The sequence below is a fragment of the Brachyhypopomus gauderio genome, chromosome 5 (genome assembly GCF_052324685.1).
Source record: "Brachyhypopomus gauderio isolate BG-103 chromosome 5, BGAUD_0.2, whole genome shotgun sequence".
Classification (NCBI taxonomy): domain Eukaryota; kingdom Metazoa; phylum Chordata; class Actinopteri; order Gymnotiformes; family Hypopomidae; genus Brachyhypopomus; species Brachyhypopomus gauderio.
This window is the reverse complement of record NC_135215.1, coordinates 29,088,487-29,110,883: the sequence shown is the minus strand read 5'-3', so window position 1 is coordinate 29,110,883 and position 22,397 is coordinate 29,088,487. Positions and strand designations below refer to the sequence as shown.

Sequence of the window (22,397 nt, the reverse complement as noted above, 5' to 3'; positions counted from 1 at the left end):
TGCTTAAAAATAACAGCTTTCTGTGGTCAAGTACAATGGGCTCTTTCTCCAAACTGCGAGCATCAGGTTTGAAGAGGGGTGGAAAACGCTGCGACAGCAGGCAAAATGAGTCAAAACAAGGTTAGCTACCTTTGTCATAGTAGACAAGATGGTGAGATGCGAGGCGTGTGGTTTCAGAGCCGTTCTGGTATTAGTCACACTTCACTTTCCAGGAACACAGCACATGTCGGCTTAATTAGTACCGCGTGTAATCTGCTCTGCTGTATGTGACTACGAAGACACTCTCATAATGATCAGATTTTGAAACTGGGTAAGCAAGCGTTGTGGGTAATAAGATGGTTTACATATAATTGTAGTCAAATATTAGATGTCATTAATGAATGTGAGATGCAAAATTAGATAAGATGGCATCCATATAACTATTATTGCAGTATAAATGGACCAGTATCAAATTATTTTTATATACAGTTGAAACATCACGCCCAGTTCTAGAATTAGCAGCTATCCTGTTCCACTGAACTTAATTTCCAGGCTTTATTGGTGAAGTATCTTTACACATAAGGAGTTTATTCTTAGCTACACAGTACCTCACCGTACACAGCAGAATTTCTAATCAAATTAAATCTTCCTTCCTAAATCATCCATGCACGGTCTTGCTAGCACCCTGACAGCCTTTTATAGAGATTCCACAAACGCATTAAAATAAAAAGGCTTAAAATATTAAGCAGTGTAAACTATGGATATGCAAAAAAATATTGTATAGGATAGAATATATAACTGACAGTTAAGTAACGGATAAAGGCCTGAAACTAGCAGTGCAAGGTCGTAGAAAATTGAACAGTGAACGGGACTTGAGGTTTATAGACTGGTAGTTCAGTCCCTCCTCAGCTTGAAGGTGTTGTGATAGGCCACGTCCAGGAGCAACGCCTGATTGGCTGTAGCTGTGCTGTAGGTCACGTCCAGGACTAACGCCTGATTGGCTGTAGCTGTGCTGTAGGTCACGTCCAGGACTAACGCCTGATTGGCTGTAGCTGTAGGTCACGTCCAGGAGGAACGCCTGATTGGCTTTAGTTGTGCTGTAGGTCACGTCTAGGAGGAACACCTGTTTGGCTGTAGCTGTGCTGTAGGTCACGTCCAGGAGGAACGCCCGATTGGCTGTAGGTCACGTCCAGGAGGAACACCTGATTGGCTGTAGCTGTGCTGTAGGTCACATCCAGGAGGAACACCTGATTGGATGTAGCTGTGCTGTAGGTCACGTCCAGGAGGAACGCCTGATTGGGTGTAGCTGTGCTGTAGGTCACGTCCAGGAGGAACGCCTGGTTGGATGTAGCTGTGCTGTAGGTCACGTCCAGGAGGAACGCCTGATTGGGTGTAGCTGTGCTGTAGGTCACGTCCAGGAGGAACACCTGATTGGATGTAGCTGTGCTGTAGGTCACGTCCAGGAGGAACACCTGATTGGATGTAGCTGTGCTGTAGGTCACGTCCAGGAGGAACGCCTGATTGGGTGTAGCTGTGATGTAGGTCACGTCCAGGAGGAATGCCTGATTGGGTGTGTTGTAGGTCAGGCTGGTGGCAGAGCTACACCAGACTGGAAGTAATAATGTCTGACTCGGCCTGGCAGTGTAACACCGGCCTAGCAGCTCTTCTTCTGGTCTTCATCATAGTCACTTGTTGAGCAGGTTCAACTCCATGTTTTCTTTTTCACTTGATCACCCTCATATGCAGACTCATCATAGCCTCTGGAAAACTGGAGGACGTTGACCACAGGGTCCATGGAAGTGCAGTTGTTAGTATATAGGGTTAGTTTACAGAGGGTAAGTGAAGACACAACCTTGGGGCACACCAATACCACATTTTAAATGAAATAAATAACATGTTAAGTAAATGGCAATAAAAACATTATCCAACTATTTGAACAATAAAAAAATATTTATTAACAACATGGTTTAAAAGTAGCAAACTCACAGTCTTCCTCATCATGCAATGAAGACTGATGTGGGGAGTTTACATTTAAAAATGGATTCTAAAATATAACAATGGTGTACAGAGGCATTCATTAGCTTCATCTCCAAGTACTGGAGATGAAGCGAAGCTAGATCGTCTTTGCTTGTCAAGACTCTTGATGTTCAGACAGAGTAATGAAAACACAAAAATCGTCATGCAATTTCTTCAAATCATATTGTGTAGTAAAGCAATAAAACAATGATTTGAAGATCATTGCATGAGCAACTAAGTGAAGAACTATGACCAAGATATAGTTTCCTCACACAGCTCCATATCACCTTGCGTGGAGGTATGGGGGGAAACGTGATCAAATGGTCTATTTAAAAAGAGGATAAACAACGCAGGGTTAATCCTGGATTATGACAACCCATCAGCCCAGCTCAACAAAACAAGGCATATCTTTTTGTTAGCACACACTCAAATGCTAGCCTTCACCTGGTCAGTTATGGATTCTGAGGGACACCATACATAGTGAGGGACCTCCAGGTGGGGTGTGATGTGCCTACGGAGCTCTCCAGCCCTCAACTCTCCATGTCTTCTCTGGGCTTCCTAGCTTCTGTCTGGGTGTCTGGCGTGGAGAGATGCTCCAGCTCGTACTTCCCATTCTGATCCGCCGGCCGAACCTCGGTGGACGTCTTCTTGTGCTCCAGAATCTGCTGCATCTGGTGGCCGGCGTAGTCGGGCTTGGTGGTGAGGGAGCACTGTGGCACCTCCATCCCCAGAATGTCTGCCACCATGTAAGGCCTCAGCCAGCCCACCAGTGGTGTGCTGCCTGGGGTGTAGTGAGTCTGCCGGTGGTAAAAAAGGAGCCCGTCCACCTGGGGGAGCCCAAGAGAAGTGAACCCTGAGTGTATTTTAATGAGTTAAAGAGAGCGTGGTTGATTTCATATCAAGATTATAGTCATTTCAGATTTAGATTTTCAGTTAACTGCTATAGTTGTATTTACTCATCCTTATTAAATGTTGCACCAATATTAGTTATAGTAGCTGTATTCATGTATCCTCACACATTTTAGCACAGAAAAGAATTTATCCATCACGTTGTGGTGATGCTCAGGTCACTTTATACAGTATGACTGATGGTGTGTATATGAACTGCTCTATGTTGTTAGACATGTCAATCAAGCATATTCCACAGGACTTACACTGAAGCTGTAGTCATGTGCCAAAGCTTTCTGGACACACTCTGTTGAACAGCTAATACTGTTCAGACTCACAAAACGGAACTGCAAAAAAAAATAGAAAAACATCACTAGAAACATTAAAATAACCAGATTATTAAATAAACATTTTAAAATGCAGTGAATACTTACAGGATTACGCTTGCCGATCTCTGACAGTCCTTCCACCTCTTCAACCTTCGACTGTAACCAGTAGAACCGGAACTCCGTCTGTTTTATCAGAAAGGTCAATTATCACTAAGTCACTTTTATATCTCTGAAGATTTATTTAGTCATTCAAGTCATTACACTGTCTTGCACTAGTAAGTAAGGTATGGTCTTTAAGGCATTGCCACTAATTCAAATTTTCAACTAAGTGATAGGAAATTCCCCAGCATTTAAATATATGTGGGTGAATCAAACCACTAATCTTACTCAATCCCTTAATATCATGCTGGTATCTCATGACTCACTGGGGTTGTGGTGTGAAAACAGCAGCCCATCCACCCAGCTCAGGGACGGAGCTTTCAACATGACTGAGATGTTCACCTTCATGCCTGTCTCAAACCAAATGTCTTCTCTGTCCAGCTGTGTACAACGTATTACCCAAAAGGGTACAAAGCTTGTTCGAGATGTCCGCACTTGGAGTGCTGGTGGTGTGGAGTACTTTTTTTTTAGGAAAAGTCTTTAAGATCACACTCCACTTGATTTGGAGTTAGATACTTGAGACTTGGATAACTTGATTTACTACTATGATACTTCTGCTCAGTTAGTAGTGCTCTCTGACTTATCAAATGTTCTGTACACCAGCTGCTTTTATTAAAGGCAGAGACTACCAAAAGAGGAAAATCACATTCTTAAGAATAAGACTCACAGGACAGTCATAGACAGGGTGTCCCCTCCAGCACATCACATCCAGGATGTAGTAGGTTCTATCCACTTCACTGTAAATGCAGTCTAGGATGGTGTAATCTGTGGGGATTAAGAGATCCAACCCTGGTTACCACAAGATCATTCTGACGGTGTGTTTAAACTGAGTTGTCCAGGGAGGGCTGGTACACACCTTTCCCGATGGCAGAGTTGTGCCTGTTCCCTCCCGGTAGCAAAGAGGGGAAACGATTCACACAATACCCACTTTTCGTGTACGACGCAGTGGAACCCTATTGGACATGAACAATTTACACGCAATAATGTCAAGAATGTATGGTTTTACACTGCTGCTATTATCTAATCATAATAATCAATTAGAACTAAATATATAACCCCTGCTAAAGCATGAAAAATTTGATATTAACTTTCAAAGCAAAAGATCCACAATTATCAAGCCAAACGATTACAGCCACCAGGATCTCCATCTTGGCCCTCGGTTTTATGAGAACCTTATTATACATTTTTAAGTCTGTCTGGCTGCCTCCTGTTTAGTTACTCCATTTCACTTCTTCTAGTAAATCTCACATGACTAGTTTGTAAAGCACAATTTTGACTGCAACAAGTGAAAATAAAACAGGGAATAGGTAAACAGAACCATTGGCACTATTAATATGAGTGAGCCTGCAGTATTCTTCATACCCTTGGTGGACACACTTTCTGCCATCTGTTATCTTTAAGGGGACTTTAAGGATGAAATAGAAGAGAGCCTCCTCAAACTGCTATGGCTTGATGCCTTTAAGAAGAGTATTTCGAACAACATTATGTAGAATGGTCCAAACCTTGGATGCAACAATCAGAGCCCGCTTCCCTACAGGACAGACCACAAGCAGCCAATCAGAGCTAAGATCCACAGGGACATCCACCAGCCACTCAGACAACATCAGCTGTGGACAGAGTTTAGTGTTGAATTAGTGAATAATACTGACGCATGACCAAGCGCAAATACACAGTTGGTCATATTGGTTCCTATGGAAATACTTTACATCTCTCAATTTTGTTCATTTCAAATATTTTTATGACCAATATCCAATACTCGTTAACTGACATTAACATTAAAGATGTAAATGAAATACTGGTAGAATGAACGAGTGTCTGAAAATAATATCGATACAACACAAGGTTTTTCCTCATAAGAACAGTGACCAACGTAACGAGTTCCACAAAGATAACATACTGCAGTATAGAATACAATTTTACTACTACTACTATGTGGTTTAAATATCACATATTAGTAAATCAAAGTCTAATCAAGCTTTCTCATGAAATATCGTTTGTTCCTGTTTGAGGCTCCAGCGTCCTGCTAAATGTTAGAATGTGTGTGCGTGTGTGTATGCTTTTTTATTATTAAAACATTAAAACATTATCGATCAAAACATATTGTCAGTTGACGGTTAATATGAGGATCCCCACTGAACTGTAACATGGACCTTATGGATAAAAAAATGTAAAGTCACTGGTAAACACTGGTTTGCACTTTCCGACCTGGTTGGCATAGTGCCTTGGCATCTTCCTCCGTCGCTCAATCTCCATTGCTTCATCCTCATCTTCTTCCTCGCCCTGTGACTGGCTCTTTTCCTCATCCTCATCACCGTCTAGACCCGTCCAGTCTCCATCGGCCAAACGGCGGGCGCGATTCACGTAGCTCAGTCTTTTTCTACAATCACATAACCATCTCTTAGAAACATCGGACATGAGTCACACCCACACCACACACGTGTCGAAACAGGACAGTGTTAGTCAGTGCAGGTAAAGACAACCCACTCGTATTTTGTCCCTGTGACTACAGTGGTTATACACAGGTACCATCATTAACACTGGGCTTCAAACACAACTGTGCTACTGTGCGCTTTACTCTTTCTGCTGCTCCAGGAACGTCCTGCGCCGTTCGTTCTGTCCTAGGGCGCTAGATCTACTCTTGTACTGGGCCAGGCGGGGATGGGGAGCGGACGTGCTGTTCGGGTCTCCAGACACCGAGAAGCTGGAGGAGAGTGCTTGCGTCAAGGCCTCCATTACGGATCTAGGGACAACACAACGATTATACCGGGAGAGGGGGCGTCCTTGTAGTCACACGCCCGTCCACAACAGCCAGGCACGTAACGACATCTAGTTAGAAAATCTAACTAAGTTAAACTAGGTTAGCTTTACTAGTCTTCACTAAATCCGATCGCTGTGTAGTTGTACTAAACTGGCAGTCCCCCCGCGCGATCTGACTACAGATTCAGGCCTCTCAGACGATAGACAGCAATAACGCGAACAACAACGCCATAAACACTGCGCCAAACAGCAGGAATCAACGCGAACAACAACGCCATAAACACTGCGCCAAACAGCAGGAATCACACGTGCACACCTCGCGCGCGGCAACACTTCAGACAGAACCTCGCGCCGACGTTTCCCCGGGCCTCTCGTGCTTCCCTCCACCTCACTACGTCACATTTACCTCATCCTTTTCTGGACAGGTGTTACAGTCAATTCAGTTCCCCCTGGTCCCAAAACCGCGCATGCGCGAACAGGCAACTTAATAATAGTTTAAAATAATAATAATAAAGAAATATTAGACCCGACGCATTTATTTATTCATTAGTAAACAACTAAATATCCAACTAATTTTTGTACATTTAATCCTCTGCTAAAACACCTGAGCTTTACAGCACAGTTTGTCACAAGCAATTGAGCTAGAGAAGCAAAACCAAAACCCAGATTATAACGTGTATACATCGAGTAAAGGCGATAACCCAGTAGCAGCGTGATTCGTGATGATTTCGGGCATGCGCGGTTTTGGGGGAACAGTGGGGACTGAATTGACCGTAACACCGGTTGACCAAAACACTTCTGAGTTTTATCCAACAACCACGACTGTTGTCGGTTTATGTGTCGGTTTATTTGGAACACGGATATACCTGATGTTTTAGAGGAAAAGTGTTATTTTCATGCATGGAAATACAAATAATAAACGAGCATAACAATAAGAACGTTTAAGAAGGTTTATTAGAACAGAAAAACAGGCTTTGTGGTCACGTTGTGCCATGAGCAGGTGAATCCACTAGATGGGGTGGAAGCTTTAGGCCGAATCCCTCCTGCCTAATAATGCACAGCTAAATAACCCACAAAACTTTCCTCCATTTATTGTCCGTGGTCTCGCGTCATGGAAAGACTTGGGTTACTTTGTTGTTAAATGTAAAAAAGGTTTTACATTCTGCAGAAAAGTGATTTTGAATTTACACATTTCACAATCAGAACGCTTGGGTTTGTAGATATGAAATGAAAACAGGACGGATTCGTTTTGTTCCGAAAACGGAGCAAGTTCCTGACGGGATGAGGATGAAGCTCGGAGTGCTTCACTAAAGCGTCCATCATTAGTCCCCTGGCCGAGGCGCCGTGTCTTCGTGCTGCTGCCACTGCTCACATGTTCTGATCTTACGCGCCTGTATTTCGGACGCACAAGATTTCGGGTTTTTTCCCCGTTATTCGCTCAAGATGACCAGAACTCTGGAGCCACTGGACTCTAATACAGTAGATCGTCGTGAACTGTGTTACGTGAGTTAGCCCAACAGAGGTTTTGTTTGCCTCCTGGACCAAAACAACGAAGTGGATGTGTTCAGCGTTTGGATTTTAAAGTTTTTTGGAAAATAAATTGGATTGGCACGATAAATGAAACCCCACCGACTACAGAATGTGATGATCATCTCATCGTCGCTATTTTACAGTGTTGCAACTTTTGGAATGTTAAAAACAATGTAGCACTGAACGGAGAGCGGGCGGCGTTTGAATCACTGTCAATACGCGGTATATATATTTTATTTCAACGAAATATAGTCTACAAAACCTCAGACGTTTTTGATAAACACTGTCTTAACTTTTAACACTGTAAAATGTTAATCTCCTTCCGTGCGTTTGTGATTTTCAGTTTACATATTAAATCCTTTTTGGTATAGATCATCTGATAGCCAGACGTAAACAGACTCTTGGATCCACTGCATTTAGAAATTTAGATACAGTGTTTTGTGCTCGAGTCATAAATTGTTACAGTATGGGATGGAGCGCATTTGACGTCAGAAATCAAACAAAGCTCTGGAGTTTGTTAGTTTTTATTTACAAATGTCGTGTACCTGTATCTAAGATGAGTTAAAAACGACACATAGGCTAAAGGGTTTTGATCTTCTGTCACATAATCTTCATCTTGCTTTCTGGTATCGCAAGAAGACAAAATGTCACTGAAAGCTAAAGCACTTTACACTTTCCAAAGTGAGAACACAGAGGAGATCAATATACAGGAGAACGAGGAGCTGGTGATCTTTGATGAGAAGTCTGTCGACGGCTGGTTACGAGGAGAGAACAGCCGTGGAGAGAGAGGCCTCTTCCCAGCCTCTTACGTTGAGATTATACGGCCTCGTTCCAACTCCAACCTGACTGACTGTTCCCTCAGCCCAGCTGGCTCCCCTGCGAAGGAACACCTGTATTACTCCTCTACCGCTAACACCAGCTTCTACGACGACGACGACGATGACTGGGACGATTGGGACGACAGTTCTACGGTGGTCGAGGACGAAGACCCTCGCAGGGCGGTGGGTGCAAATGGCCACGCCAACCAAAGTCCCAATGCCAACGTGCACTACCGCACCAAGCCTCACATGGAGCGCCAGGACAGTATCTCCAGCTCCAGGAAAGGCAGCATGGTGGGCAGGAATCTCAACCGTTTCTCAAGTTTTGTGCGCTCAGGGGTGGAGGCGTTTGTGCTTGGTGATGTGCCCATGATGGCAAAGATAGCTGAGGCATACACCATAGAGATGGGCCCCCGGGGGCCTCAGTGGAAGGAGAGTCCACAGCCCTTCTCTTGCTCCATTGAGGATCCCACCAAACAGACCAAGTTCAAAGGCATTAAGACTTACATTTCCTACCGCGTCACTCCCAGTCACACCGGCAGACCCGTGTACCGCCGCTACAAGCATTTCGACTGGCTGTACAATCGCCTGCTGCACAAGTTCACCGTCATCTCCGCCCCACACCTGCCCGAGAAGCAGGCCACCGGGCGCTTCGAGGAGGACTTCATCGAGAAGAGGAAGAGGCGGCTCATCTTGTGGATGGATCACATGACCAGCCACCCGGTGCTGTCCCAGTACGAGGGCTTCGAGCACTTCCTCATGTGTGGCGACGACAAGCAGTGGAAACTGGGGAAGCGGCGGGCGGAGAAGGACGAGCTGGTGGGTGCCCACTTCATGCTCACGCTGCACATCCCCAACGAGCACCAGGACCTGCAGGACGTGGAGGAGCGCGTCGACACCTTCAAGGCCTTCGCCAAGAAAATGGACGACAGCGTGATGCAGCTGACGCACGTGACCTCCGAGCTGGTCCGAAAGCACCTCGGGGGCTTCCGCAAGGAGTTCCAGCGACTGGGCCACGCTTTCCAGTCCATCAGCCAGGCGTTCACGCTCGACCCGCCGCACACCTCGGATGCCCTCAATGCCGCCATCTCACACACAGGCCGCACGTACGAGAACATCGGGGAGATGTTCGCAGAGCAGCCTAAATATGATCTGTTCCATATGCTGGACAAGCTTTCGCTCTACCAAGGTCTGCTGTCCAACTTCCCAGACATCATTCATTTACAGAAAGGTAATGTGAAACATGCATATATATGTATTAACCTATAGGTAATGACCGTAGATAATGTCTTCTATTGTAATGGTCCGTTTATATTAGAATTGGAGACCGTAAGCCAGCTGTGTCTAACTCTAGTCTTCACTGACTGAACACTGTAGGCAGAATGTAATTTCAGATGTTCAAATCTGCAGCAACACAACCCTGATCTGTAATCATCTATAGACATCTATGTGCCACAACAGTCCCGGATGGCAAGACTGTGACAGCTTTGTGATTTATTTGCTGTAACACTGTACCTTGTAAGCAGCTGACAAGTTGAATGGGATGAGTAGAACAGGGAAATAGCTAAACTGAGCTGGCCTTTAGCTCCCAGGACTGATGGTAGGCACCCCTGGTCTGTCACAGTCGGTAATGGTGATTGGTCTGACAAATCTGTCAGCAAATGTGGATTTATGAAATGAGTTTCCCAAAAGCAGCTTTGCCATAAGATGTTGTTAACAGTAAATAAAAATAAGAAGGTTGAAATGACACTCATTAATATTCCTAATGATCGTAGCAACATTTTTTTTTTAGAAATGTGGCAGTGTTTATAGTAAGGTGTCAGAACAGTCCCTGTCCTCTGTCTGACGGAATACCTGGACCAATACCTATTTGTCATTTCTCTCGAGTGAATTGGTACTTATTTTTCATTTATCAGTCTTACTTTAGCATGTCACTGGGTTACACGCACGTCAAAGCCAATACTTGTATTTTCATTGGTCTAACTGATCACCTTAAAAAAATATATTTACTGTACCTTGTACTTCACCGAACAGTCTACCAGCCTTCTTCTACCACAAAGTTTGTGCTCAAAATACTGGTCAGTTTGGATGTTTGCAACAGTGTGAAAATACCAAAAAGAAAAATTACATTCGGTTCTCAGTAGTCAGCACAGTCTTTCCTTTCGAGGAGTAGGAATGTTCAGTGTCTTCTGTGCCAGACTTAAATACTGCAAATAGTTTGGTGAGAAACATTTTAGATTACAAATTTCTGGATCAAATGGGTCAGCTCTCATAGCCAGCTGGACAAGTGAGTGTTTTAATTGTGTGTTGTAATATAACTGTCTCCTGTACATCCTCCTTGTGGGGTGTGATGTCCTCATTAAAGTGGCCACCGTAGTTCATAGATTCTCAACATTATGACCCAAGGCACCTTCAGACTCTCAACAGTATGACCCGGTGTACCTTCAGTCTCAACAATATGACCCGGTGTACATTCAGACTCTCAACAGTATGACCCTGTGTACCTTCAGACTCTCAACAGTATGACTCTGTGTGCCTTCAGACTCTCAACAGTATGACCCGGTGTACCTTCAGACTCTCAACAGTATGACCCTGTGTACTTTTAGACTGTCAACAGTATTACCCTGTGTACCTTCAGACTGTCAACAGTATTACCCTGTGTACCTTCAGACTCTCAACAGTATGGACCCGGTGTGCCTTCAGACTCTCAACAGTATTGACCCGGTGTGCCTTCAGACTCTCAACAGTATGACCCTGTGTACCTTCAGACTCTTAACCTGGTTGTGCATTCAGTGCTCTAAAGCAGTCAGACAAGTCAAGTAAATGTTCCGTTGTTGTGGTGAGGTTGAGTTACGGCTCAGCCCGGCTGTGCTGGTCTTGTATCCGGGGACTGCTCCTCCCTCTGGTCTCTGGGCTCTGCACAAGTCCTATGCTGCACATGCCAAAAGCTCTGCGAGTTTGTGCTTGCATAACAAATATTTTTTTCACTAGCAACTATCGAGTCATACAAGCAATCAGAGAAGGTGGAGGAGCTCACCTGAATGATGATGCATTTTTGCCTTACACCTTAGTTTTAAAAAAGTGTTTTTAGTTTTCAGTTTTAACTTTTTTTTATTTATATAAATATAATGCAACCCCTCTGATGGATAAATTTTATAAAGAAAGATGTATTTGCCCTAGGGAAGTGTGGAGACTTGCATGAGAAGTCTGATGAGATTTTCTTTGGCAAAGGCCTGTCTGCCCCATTTGAGTGAACACTCCTGTTTGTTTTGCTTAGACAGGCAGGACTATCCTGTCATAAGGAGTGCTGTGTAGTAGACTTGTGATTTTGTGGTTGTTGTTAAGATAGTTTATCAAAAATTCCATCTGAAGAGTGTTGTTGCTTGCCTGTGTGTGTGCGTGTGCGTGTGCTTGTACATGCATTCATGCATGCACGTGTGTGTGTGTGTGTGTGTGTGTGTGTGTGTGTGTTTGTGAGCATGTTTCAGAGGAAGTCCATGATGATGTCTCTTCACCATTTCCCCAAAAACCTGTATTCCTTCTAAGCTGAAGAGTAAAATGCTGATTAAACTGCATAGCAAAATGCAGCTGATGAGAGAACGTTCCAAAGCCAGAGAACGTTAGGATACATGGACTACGTTAAAACCATCACACCATTGCTCTATTCATGTCCGTTAGCTGTGTACAATTCTCCGCTCAGCTTGATCACCATATTCTGAGTCGTGTTTGCTGCACCTGACCCTTAGAGGTTCTTGTCTTTTCTGTTCCTGTGTAGTTCCACACAGTAGGCCTCGCTTGGTCTGCTGAACCCATAACAAAGCCCTGAGGGTGTGGTTTGACCCATATGGTACTGATAAAGAGCGGGGAAGGACGGGCAGGCCTGCAAAAAAACAAACCCGAACCATCCATGCCTCTGTACAGACTGCTTTCAAATGGCTCATATATCATAGGCTATGGGTCTGGCTGTCAGGCCTGGTTGGATGGATTGCTTTATGGTGTATTCTTGCTTTGGTGGATGTCGATTGGAGGGTTTTTGATACTTTGCATGAATGAAAGAGCATCCTCTTCACAGAGGACGTTTAATGATGTCTTGTGATGATTCGCAGGGTGCTATCGGTTACAGCCGAGCGTTCCTAACACCGTTGCCATAGAGAAAGCTTTTGGTCTGTCAGATGGGTGTGTGGTGGCGGGCTGGGAGGTGAGGGGGAGGGTCGGAAGGTCGGAAGGTCACCTGCTGCTGATCCACTTCCTCTCCAGCTGGAGTGGGCGATGACCGATTGGCCGCGCGCGCCGTCTCCGGTGTCAAGCGTCCGTGGCAGCGCGAACAGATCGAGCCAATAGGAAATCTTGAACAGCTAGTTCCCTTACCCACACACATCCATGTGGGGGGAGATCAAAGAGAGCTAATAGACAGGAGAACAATAACAAGTATGTGAAGAGAAAGGCCAAGACTGCGTGCTCCACCACTCTGTTCCACCAGCCTGCCCACGGCTGTGCTGTCTCTGAAGCTCATGACATCCTTGTCCTGAAGGTTTGGGTCATGCTGTGGTTGAAACGTTTTTCATGTCAACTGCTTTGAATGTGACTGATTTATTTGGCTAACGATCTTCTGGCATATGCTGAATTCTTAGAACAGTTTAATGACTGTTGCCTAATTATTTTCATCCCCAAAGTGTGCACACCTCAACGTTTATGCATGTTTGGAACCGTGGAGGATGGATTGCGATCAGAGTCCATAACGGAGTCGCAGGTGGATCAGAGTGAGGTCTGCGTTGGCCTCGTGCAGCGTACCTGCTGCTCAGGTCCAGTTCAGACGCAGAAGCTTCTCCCACACAGTGCGCTGATATGATTCACTATGATTTCCTGGCTTTGAGGAAGACAGAGTCCAGGCATTGATGTGGACCAGACGTGTATATACACACACATACACACACACACACAGTCTAGCCTGGAAACCCTTCCACAGATTAGGCTGGGCTCCTGCCGCTCTGGTTTGAGGGAAAGAGAGGGTTGAGGGCGGTGTGGCACGGGAGAGTCTGGGGCTGTGGGACTGCCAAACGACCTTTCCATCTGTGAATATCCAGTTGGAATGCAGGCGAGACAGTAGTGAGGAGCGAAGCAGTTCTGGGTTTGGTTTTTACACACACACACACACACACACTAAATAGCTGTGTTCTGACCACATGCTGAGAGCCCTGAGGTGTGCGTGCGTGTTCGGTCACACATGTGCGAGACATGCATGTATGGGGGAGCTGAGTGAGACCCGATTGGTCCGTAGACGTCCTGTCCTTGCGCCCTGTTCAGGTATGCCGTGCAACACTGGAGGCATGCGGGAAGCGTTCGTTGGCTTTGAACTTTGACCCTGTTATCCCCCAACTCCACTGCTGTGGAGCAGCTGGTTGGCAGTGCCGAAAGTCGAGGGGTCCTTTCATACAGAAAACCAAGTCGAGGCTTTCTAGAAGCTTCAACCTGGTCCCCTGTCCTGTGAGCATAGCCGTAATCATCAGCTTAAGCTAAACTCCTGTGTGAGCTTAGCTGACGTTTTCTAACCAGGTGCTTAAATGCAAGCACAATTTGTCCAGCTGTTAATAAGGGATGTAATCAAATCACCTGAAGTCTCACTTAAACCCCGAAGAATCCTTGTTTAGATAAAGCACTGAGAGTGGAGGCAAATGTATTCCTATAGCGCTTTGTGCAACACACGTCCCAACCAAACGTGTGTGACCATAGGATTGTAACACTGCTGTGTATGACCAAGAGACCAGGGTGATCACATCGCTGCAAGCATTTCAGTTTGCAAGATTTCCTGTTGTTCTGTTGGTGAGCTGGCACTAGTGCTCCCTGTCGCACGTCCCCACTAGTTCTAGTGATGTTCTCGCACACGAATCTGGGTGAAGGCTTCCACTGTGTTTTCAGCCCACACCAAAGAGCCTGACGTTCCTTGCAATGTTTCTACAGCTCACTGCAGGCCTGCTAAACCCATCAGAACGCTGCCGGCCATATAACAGTCTTCTCCACCAATGCACAGTATGTTGGAAGAACATCTGTGTTCTGCTGCATGTGATTTTAATTTGGTATCTGATTTTCTCTTTTGAATGATTTAGCTTAAAGGTCTGGGGCTGTATTTCAGATTGGTTTGCGTTGTCTCCCGTGGTACGGGGCCAGGCAAAAAGGAATGTACCTTTCTCTTTCTTTTCTTTCTGTCTCACTGTCTCTGTCTCACTCTCTGTCTGTCTCTCTCATCTGCCTCTTCTGTCTCTTGCTATCCAATAAAGGTTCAGTGAGCGAGTTTATTTTGAAGAGCTGGAACTGTTCGTTCTACACTCACTGACCCTCGTGTTATTTTGAAAGGACAGGTCACATAACTAGAGGCCATGTTAATCAATCAGGACTAACCACTGTAGACTTGACACATCAGTCTGCATTTAATCAGGTCTGTCTGCAATTCCTCACTGTTGATCAGCCCTACAGGGCAAGTCTCCTGTTACTCGACTAAACAAGCATGCAGAACCACACATGAAATGCAATTTATGTAATCTAATGTAATTTATTAAAACATGAATAATTCCTCATAGAAAAAGGGTTTTGTTAGTTAGCTTTAATAATGCATATGGTTTTATGGTTCTGTTTAGCGCAGTCATGGAGACTCTAAGATTTTAACAAGGCACTCCGTAATATTGGATTCAAACAGAGGTTGGACCCACTCACACCCAGATGGTTGGCCGTCCTCTGAAAGAAATGGGTAGATTCAACCGAACGCTCCATGTTAGAGGTGCAATGGCTTCTTGCACAGGACAAACGGGAAACGGATTTTTTTTTTTATCGCAAGCACAATCAAAGCATCTTGTCAAGTTACAGCTATTTCATTTCCATCATCTCTTCTAGTGAAATGATTTATAAGCCACATGGAGTTGTATTTGTTTGTTTATTTTTTGTGGGCAGTGAGGAGGTTCTTTTGTTACAGTACGGTTCCCATGTAGGCAGCCAGCGGCATTCGGCGGCGGTGAACGCGTGGACGTGTTTTTGTGTTTACACGTGTCAATGTTTTGTTTGTCCATCCATCCCTCAGGTGTTGTGTGTTGTCTATCAGTAGCCACTCCATCTCAGGATTATTAAGGCATTATGTTGTGTCTCATTTAAGCCTGTTTAGTTTCCATGACGTTTGTATGTCATTAACGTTTCTTTTGTTGTAGTTAGTGCACTTTAATGTCCATTTCGGTACATTTATTAAAGGCCAGGCTGTATCTTTTTCAGGTGTATGTCTCCATTAACCCATTTTAAAGAATCAGGTACTTATTTGTTCCTCAAAATAACGAGAACATAAGCCTACAGACATTAGGCCTTCAAGCTGGATAAGCCGGTATATATGAGTAAAGGTTCTGTTATAGCCTAGTATACACTGTAGTATACTCTAGAACCTTTACATTTGCTCATTTAGATGTTGAACAATGTATTTTTGGATGAAGATTCCATAATGTTTGGAAATCTGAGATGGTGAGAGAAGACTTTAGTTGCCAGACACACTGTTATAAAATAACAGAAGGGGCTCCTTGTGTCAGTCTCCCAGTCGAATAGCCACCCTAGCTTAGCTGGTTCCAGTGAAGCCAGCTTGGCAGGATCTTCGGTGTAGGAACAATGTACCATTGAGGAGATATGTGTAGTGACTGGAACCCATGAGACTGGCTCTCCTGTACTGATGGATGTTTGCTTGCTGTGCTACATTATTGAAACTAATGACTTGTATCAAGGCTGGACCTTGCCTAGCTAACCATACAAACGTCTGTTGTGGACTTAAGAGGTTTGGTTTGTGGGTTTGGCTGAGCGTAGCTTACACTGTGTCTTTTGCCAATTAGATTACTGAACAATAGTGTCCAACTGGGGGAGTAGCACTGTGACCTCTGCTGTAAGTGAGGGAGTGCGAGATTGTGTGTGTGTGTGTGTGTGTGTGTGTGTGTGTGAGAGAGAGAGAGAGAGAGAGAGAGAAACAAGGAGAACAGCCCTGTTGAGAGTGAGAGCGCATGAGATTGTATTATTGTGTGACTGTGAGAGAGAGAGAGAGAGAGAGAGAGAGAGAGAGAGAGAGAAGGACTGCTATAGTGCCTGGCACTAACAGGTCAGTTGTCTTTCTCTTTAGCCCTGCTGTAGCCTCAGATGAGGTCTCAAATGACAGAGGGTCATTGAGCTCACAGACGCTCTGAGCTGCTCTAGCTTTGTGTGGGTTTTTTTGGTCATTGCTGGTCTGAAATGAGCAGGAAAGGAACCTTATTTGCAGCACCTGCTGGACAACATACACAACATTTCAGCTTCCTGCTGTAGATCACTGTCACTCTCACACAAACATGCTCAATTACATGTTGGAAATTTGAAACACTCAAATTCTTAGGCATGATTGGATAAAGATTCCATACATTATGGAGATGTGAACGTTAGCTAAACTTGGCCAGAATAATTTAGTCACAGTCATAGACCTTAGTCCCCATTCACATGGTAATAAAATAATGTAAGGTGCTCCTTGAGGTAAGATGTTAGAGAGATAGTCTCCCTGTGAAATACTCATGCTAAGTTAGCTGGATCTGATGTCAGCTTGGGCAGAATTCTGAGAGATGGTCCAACAGTTGTGTAGGTCCTGTTTGTTCCGTACAGGATCTAATCTGTCCGTACAGTCCCAGGCCAGTGTATTTTTCCCACAAGGGAAAAAAGAGGGAGTCATTCTTTATTCAAATCATGCTCTATATCTCCCATTATCTGCCAGGAGCTATGTATTGTCTAGGGCTTAAAGAACTCTTGCGTGTCTGGTTAGACGAGCCTTTGGCATGTCTCACACATGGTCGTGCTATTCCGTAATGGCTAATCTCGTATTACTCCTGTGTGGACTTCTCATCTGCTTTGGTGATGCATGGTAACGTGTCAGCTGGAAAACAGAATGCATACATTTGTCAAAGACATACAAAGAACACACTGCTGTTTCCCTTCAACACCTCTGCTTATGTAGGTAGTGCAGATGTCGATAGTCCAGTTTGCTTTTGCATTCATGACATTTATATATAAAAGTGTCATTCTCGTCTTAAGCAGCATGTGAAAGTTGGTGGATAGGACTGAATTGGTGAAAGTCAGGTGATGATTCCAATTTGAATAAAACAACAACAAAAATGCACAGCAGACTGGTGGGTGTTGACGGGGTTCAGAGAGGAACCATCTGTATTTCTGCTTTATAGGTGGAGGAGTTGGTGCTGCTGCTTCTCTCTATTGTTCAGGAGTTTCTCTGTGCTCACTCTTCTGCCCCCTGCAGGTGAGGAAGGGTCCGTGCTTTGTCCCGAACCACAACTCCAGAAAACCACCTGCGTGGTCTCCTCGGTGGCCTAGCAACGTCCTGTTTTCTCGTCTTCCAGGGTGGGTTTAACGAGCGTACCTGTCTCTGTCCGCTGCAGGTGCGTTCGCCAAGGTGAAGGAGTCGCAGCGTATGAGCGACGAGGGCAAGATGGACCAAGACGAGGCCGACGGCATTCGCAAGCGCTGCAGGACGGTGGGCTTCGCCCTGCAGGCCGAGATGAACCATTTCCACTGCCGTCGCGAGGTGGACTTCAAAGAGATGATGCAGGCCTACCTCCGCCAGCAGATCGCCTTCTACCAGCGTGTGGGCCAGCAGCTAGAGAGGACCCTGCACATGTACGACAGCCTGTAGTGCACAAGCCTGACACCTCGCCAGTGTTGGGCCCCCCGGAGCCGTGGCCCTGCTCCTGCACAAGAGCCTCTCACATTGTCTCGCGAGTCGCGAAATGCCCTGCAGCTCGGAGTCGATGCATGGATTCAAAGTCATTTCTGAGTCCACGGAATCTGCAGAAATGGCTGGACTTGGTAGAGGTGGTTGTGTAGATGATCAGAATTAAACGGTAAAAGGACAATGCACAGGAGGACTAAGCACTTGCTTATGCACTTAAATACGTCACTTTCATGGCTGCTTTTCTTAGCCAAATCACAGAATTCCAGGGACTCGCATAATTTTGTGATGCCTTGATGAGAAATAACTTGTGTAATTATATTTAGCATCTTATTTTGTTTTCACGTATTCTGTTTTATTTAATCTTATTTCCTAAGTAAGTCCTTAGATCAAAATTTGTAGTCTTGACCAGTTGTGACCTCCCAGACTCAGGTTGAATAGCTTTTCTTAAGGAAAGGTCTGGATTCAGGCCCTCTTTGTGCCTGTTAGGGGTGTCTTCATGGCTCTGCAGGTGCCAGAGCCAAGCTGCCAGAATCAACCAATTTAGAATCAACTGAGCTGGAGCTCTGGAATTCTGGGGATTCTAGAATTCTATTGAGAATTCTATTGCTGAGGTGGTGTGTTTGTGAGTATAGGCGACAGTAATGACTCTTATTTGCGATTACTACAAACCTAGAAAAGATTGTTATACATTTGCTTTTATGTTGTTTCAACAGACAACACACATGTAATTTGTTGCCTCTATGACTGGCAACAATATTTCTCTATTTAAAATGGCAAAGTGCTTCTCCACATTCCTGTAAGCCCAGCCATGCAACTAGGGAATTCTGAGAATGCGCTGGGAGCGCGTTTCACATTTAATATGTTCTACCAGGAATTGACTTACAAATGTTGGTACACACTCTTGGAATTATTCTTTGGATGCACCCTGAGTTTTGGAATCAATCTGGATGTAGAGCACGGTGAATCCAAATTGTCCAAGGGGATGGTCTACCTTTGGAGTGGTCTACCTTTGGAGTGGTCTACCTTTGGAGTGGTCTACCTTTTTAATAGGTTCTGCTTATTTTTAGGAGAGTCATCTTTGCGTAGACTTTAATGGACAGTAGACAGAGGTAGCGTACTTCTGAGACATAGTTTGTGGACAAGTTCTTTAAAAATCTATAAAGGAAGGTTAGACCATGATTGAACTTTTTTGTACAGATGTTAAAATGCATCACAGATTCACTCAAATGTTACACATTACTAGGGTTAGGGATAAGGGTGAAGCTTTTGTAATATTTTATATGTTTAGTTTGTACCATTCAACACTATTTGCAATTTCAGGTTATGCATACATTTCCCTACCCAGACTGTACTGTTCTGAAGGCTCCCGGAACTGAGTCCTTACTATACACAGTGCATCTAGCAAACTAGCAAAGATAAAGGGTTTCAGTGCATTGAGGCTGCTACCATTAAAATATACAAGGCAACAAGGCATACTTACTGAAACGTAGACATATGACCATATGGTGCTGTGTTGGCAGTTCCTGATTGGAGATTTGTTCATGAACAGAACATTTTGCGTTGGGGAGGAAGCATACTGACAGCTGTCGATGACCAACCTCTTAATTCTGAATGTTAAGGTTTACCCATGAAGATGTGTTGAGGGCCAAAGTAGAAGAATGGGTCTTTATTGACGTAAATCTACATGTGGTTTAATGCTAAAAACAAAAAAGTATATATCTAAGTAATGTAGTAAAATAATGCATTTATTTGCAATGTTCAAATCTCACTGCAGTGTTACAGAGGTTTGCGTAAGATGTCTTTAGTTTTCTCTTCAGCAGAAAGCAGTGTTTTCTCTCAGTGTTTTCTTTCTTTCTTTCTTGGTTTCTTTACTGATAATCTTTACTAGTTGTCCCCCATAGAGATAAAGCCTTAGAGAAGAACCAGAGTGAACCATAGTGACACACACACACACACACACACACACACACACACACGGCTACATGTGTCCACTTGGCCACTACAGACACACTTTTAGCTGTAGCTGGTTTCAGGGTGACAGAAAAGTGCCCCTCCTTGTTTTGCAAGCTCTGTAATTGCTGACAGACCAAAGCATTCCAATTTTTTCTTGCCTCAAAAAAAGAATAATTTTTTTTTACACAGCTTTAGGCTTTTTATACTTTTGACTACAGCAAGGTTTAACATCACTCTGATGTCGCTGAAGAGACACCATGTTGTGGGACACTGAGAGCCCTGGCTGTGCACTCTTCTACCCCCACACTTTGGCCCCTGTGGGGAGGAGGACCGGGGTGGGTTAAGGCCACGGTAACTGGGAGCCCTGAGGGTCTGTGGGCTGCACACGCATGATTTGGACTGTGAAAGGACGTGTGAGGTTGTTTAACCAAAAAAAAAAAAAAAATAGGAAATAAAAAAAATGTGTGATTTCTGTGTTGGGGGAATATTGGAAAACAGAGTATTGTTTCCACTCCAGTCATGCGCTGAAAGTCTTAATAAAACGGTAATCCAAAAGAGACATGTTCATGTTTTTATTCTTCTGTTTACTTTTTATTCTGCTATAAACAGCACTGTATGTCGGTCAGAATCATAGCAACGAAAACCCTTCTGAAAGGCAGAGTTTATAAACATATGTTCAGAATGAGATCGGAGGATTAATTAGGCTGCTCTGTGGTTCAACATTTACTGCATCAACACAAACGTCTACTGGAGTGGGGCACTTCCGAGGACCCGGCCTCCAGAGAGGGACCGATTCTCCCCCATGTCCCGATGTTCAGAGTCTGCAGCTGAGTGTGGGTTGAATTGTCCACTTACACAGGAGAGTTCTGAGATAATCAACAATACAATCCAATGTGTAGAGAGACGCACAAGGAACCTGCTTGAAATGAAAATGCAGATGAAGATGAAGGATCAGCACACTGAGAGAAGAAGGTTGAAATCAGCTGGATTATGTTGTTTCCCCGCTGGCTGGGCAGACAGTATGGAACAGGCCTCGCATTCCTGTCCAGTGATTGGGCCTTTTAATTTTCTGCTTTCTTCCCAGAGTAAACTGCTGAAACATAATAGCCATTCTGTTCTCTCAGAGACATGTACAAAACTTGGCAGAGTGAATCTGTGTTTGTTTTTATGAACCAACACACTGCTAACAGTTATGCGAGAAACTTATGGATCCAGCCCTTTATTCTTATTCCTTCTCTCCATCATTCTACCTTCCAGGCAACTTGATTAGACGGATATTAGATCCTTAAAGTATAAAATAAACATACAATGGCTGGAAACGGCTAATGGCTCAGTTCTGAAACTCTGCACTAAAGGAAATCATGTTGCTGAAACACGAGCGGAAGACGCTTGGCTGAGTCATCCGAAGAGTCTGAGCATGTTCACACACGGAGCCGAGTGGCTGAGTCATCTGAAGAGTCTGAGCATGTTCACACACGGAGCCGAGTGGCTGAGTCATCTGAAGAGTCTGAGCATGTTCACACACGGAGCCGAGTGGCCGAGTCATCTGAAGAGTCTGAGCATGTTCACACACGGAGCAGAGTGGCTGAGTCATCTGAAGAGTCTGAGCATGTTCACACACGGAGCCGAGTGGCTGAGTCATCTGAAGAGTCTGAGCATGTTCACACACGGAGCCGAGTGGCTGAGTCATCTGAAGAGTCTGAGCATGTTCACACACGGAGCCGAGTGGCGAAGGGGGCGCGCCTGAGAGCAGGAGAATGCTACGGGTGTGATACCGTCCAGCCAGCAGGACCGCTAAATCACACGCGCAGTCTAAAGTGTGCATGTGTGTGCATGAGAGTTAGGAGCTCCGTCCATTTTCTGGCCAGATGGTTATGTTGTGGCTCTGCGGGACCTGCTGTTCTACTGTCTCAGGCTCTTGAAGTAGATCTGTTTCATTTCATGGGGAGATACAGTGACATCTGATACCAGCTAAATATAACTGATGTTGGTCAGTTAGAATGATCTTCAAAGTAATTAGAATTCACCTGCAAACAATTTGAATGACATTCAAAATTATGACATCTGATTGCCATTGTTCTTATTTGAAGGGACTTGCTAAATTCCCTGCCTGTCTTTCCTTTGCCAAATTGGTGAGTATATTACAGATGTGATTATTCATCCTTCTTTTGAAAACATTACTAGCTAACGGCTAATTTATGCAATTCAAATTCCCCTAAATAGCAAAATGACACAACTTATGAATAT

At 44.5% G+C, this 22,397-nt stretch overlaps 2 protein-coding genes across 2 annotated transcripts; one reads left to right on the top strand and one right to left on the bottom strand.

The window, feature by feature from the left end:
* Nucleotides 1-1,909: 1,909 nt before the first annotated feature.
* snupn (snurportin 1) lies at nt 1,910-6,586 on the bottom strand. Its single transcript, XM_077006925.1, has 9 exons — nt 6,445-6,586; nt 5,947-6,111; nt 5,577-5,748; nt 4,874-4,978; nt 4,228-4,324; nt 4,039-4,136; nt 3,318-3,395; nt 3,150-3,230; nt 1,910-2,822 (listed from the first exon to the last, which is right to left on the bottom strand). The coding sequence occupies exons 2-9, from the start codon at nt 6,102-6,104 to the stop codon at nt 2,526-2,528; spliced, it is 1,086 nt and encodes a 361-aa protein (XP_076863040.1). The 5' UTR covers nt 6,105-6,111; nt 6,445-6,586; the 3' UTR covers nt 1,910-2,525.
* A 1,685-nt stretch (nt 6,587-8,271) lies between these two features.
* On the top strand, nt 8,272-20,847 carry snx33 (sorting nexin 33). The gene is made up of 2 exons (XM_077006924.1): nt 8,272-9,707; nt 17,905-20,847. Exons 1-2 carry the CDS (start codon nt 8,303-8,305, stop codon nt 18,156-18,158), a joined length of 1,659 nt encoding a protein of 552 aa, XP_076863039.1. The 5' UTR covers nt 8,272-8,302; the 3' UTR covers nt 18,159-20,847.
* Nucleotides 20,848-22,397: the final 1,550 nt, after the last annotated feature.

What these genes read in the sequence shown, in the direction of transcription:
- snupn (XM_077006925.1), bottom strand. Translation starts at nt 6,104, where the DNA reads ATGGAGGCCTTGACGCAAGCACTCTCCTCCAGCTTCTCGGTGTCTGGA. An exon ending in CTCTGATTGTTGCATCCAAG is followed by an intron (nt 4,325 to 4,873) that starts GTTTGGACCATT and finishes CATGTCCAATAG; the next exon opens with GGTTCCACTGCGTCGTACAC. An exon ending in CACATGACTACAGCTTCAGT is followed by an intron (nt 2,823 to 3,149) that starts GTAAGTCCTGTG and finishes GGGCTCCCCCAG; the next exon opens with GTGGACGGGCTCCTTTTTTA.
- snx33 (XM_077006924.1), top strand. Translation starts at nt 8,303, where the DNA reads ATGTCACTGAAAGCTAAAGCACTTTACACTTTCCAAAGTGAGAACACA. An exon ending in CATCATTCATTTACAGAAAG is followed by an intron (nt 9,708 to 17,904) that starts GTAATGTGAAAC and finishes TGTCCGCTGCAG; the next exon opens with GTGCGTTCGCCAAGGTGAAG.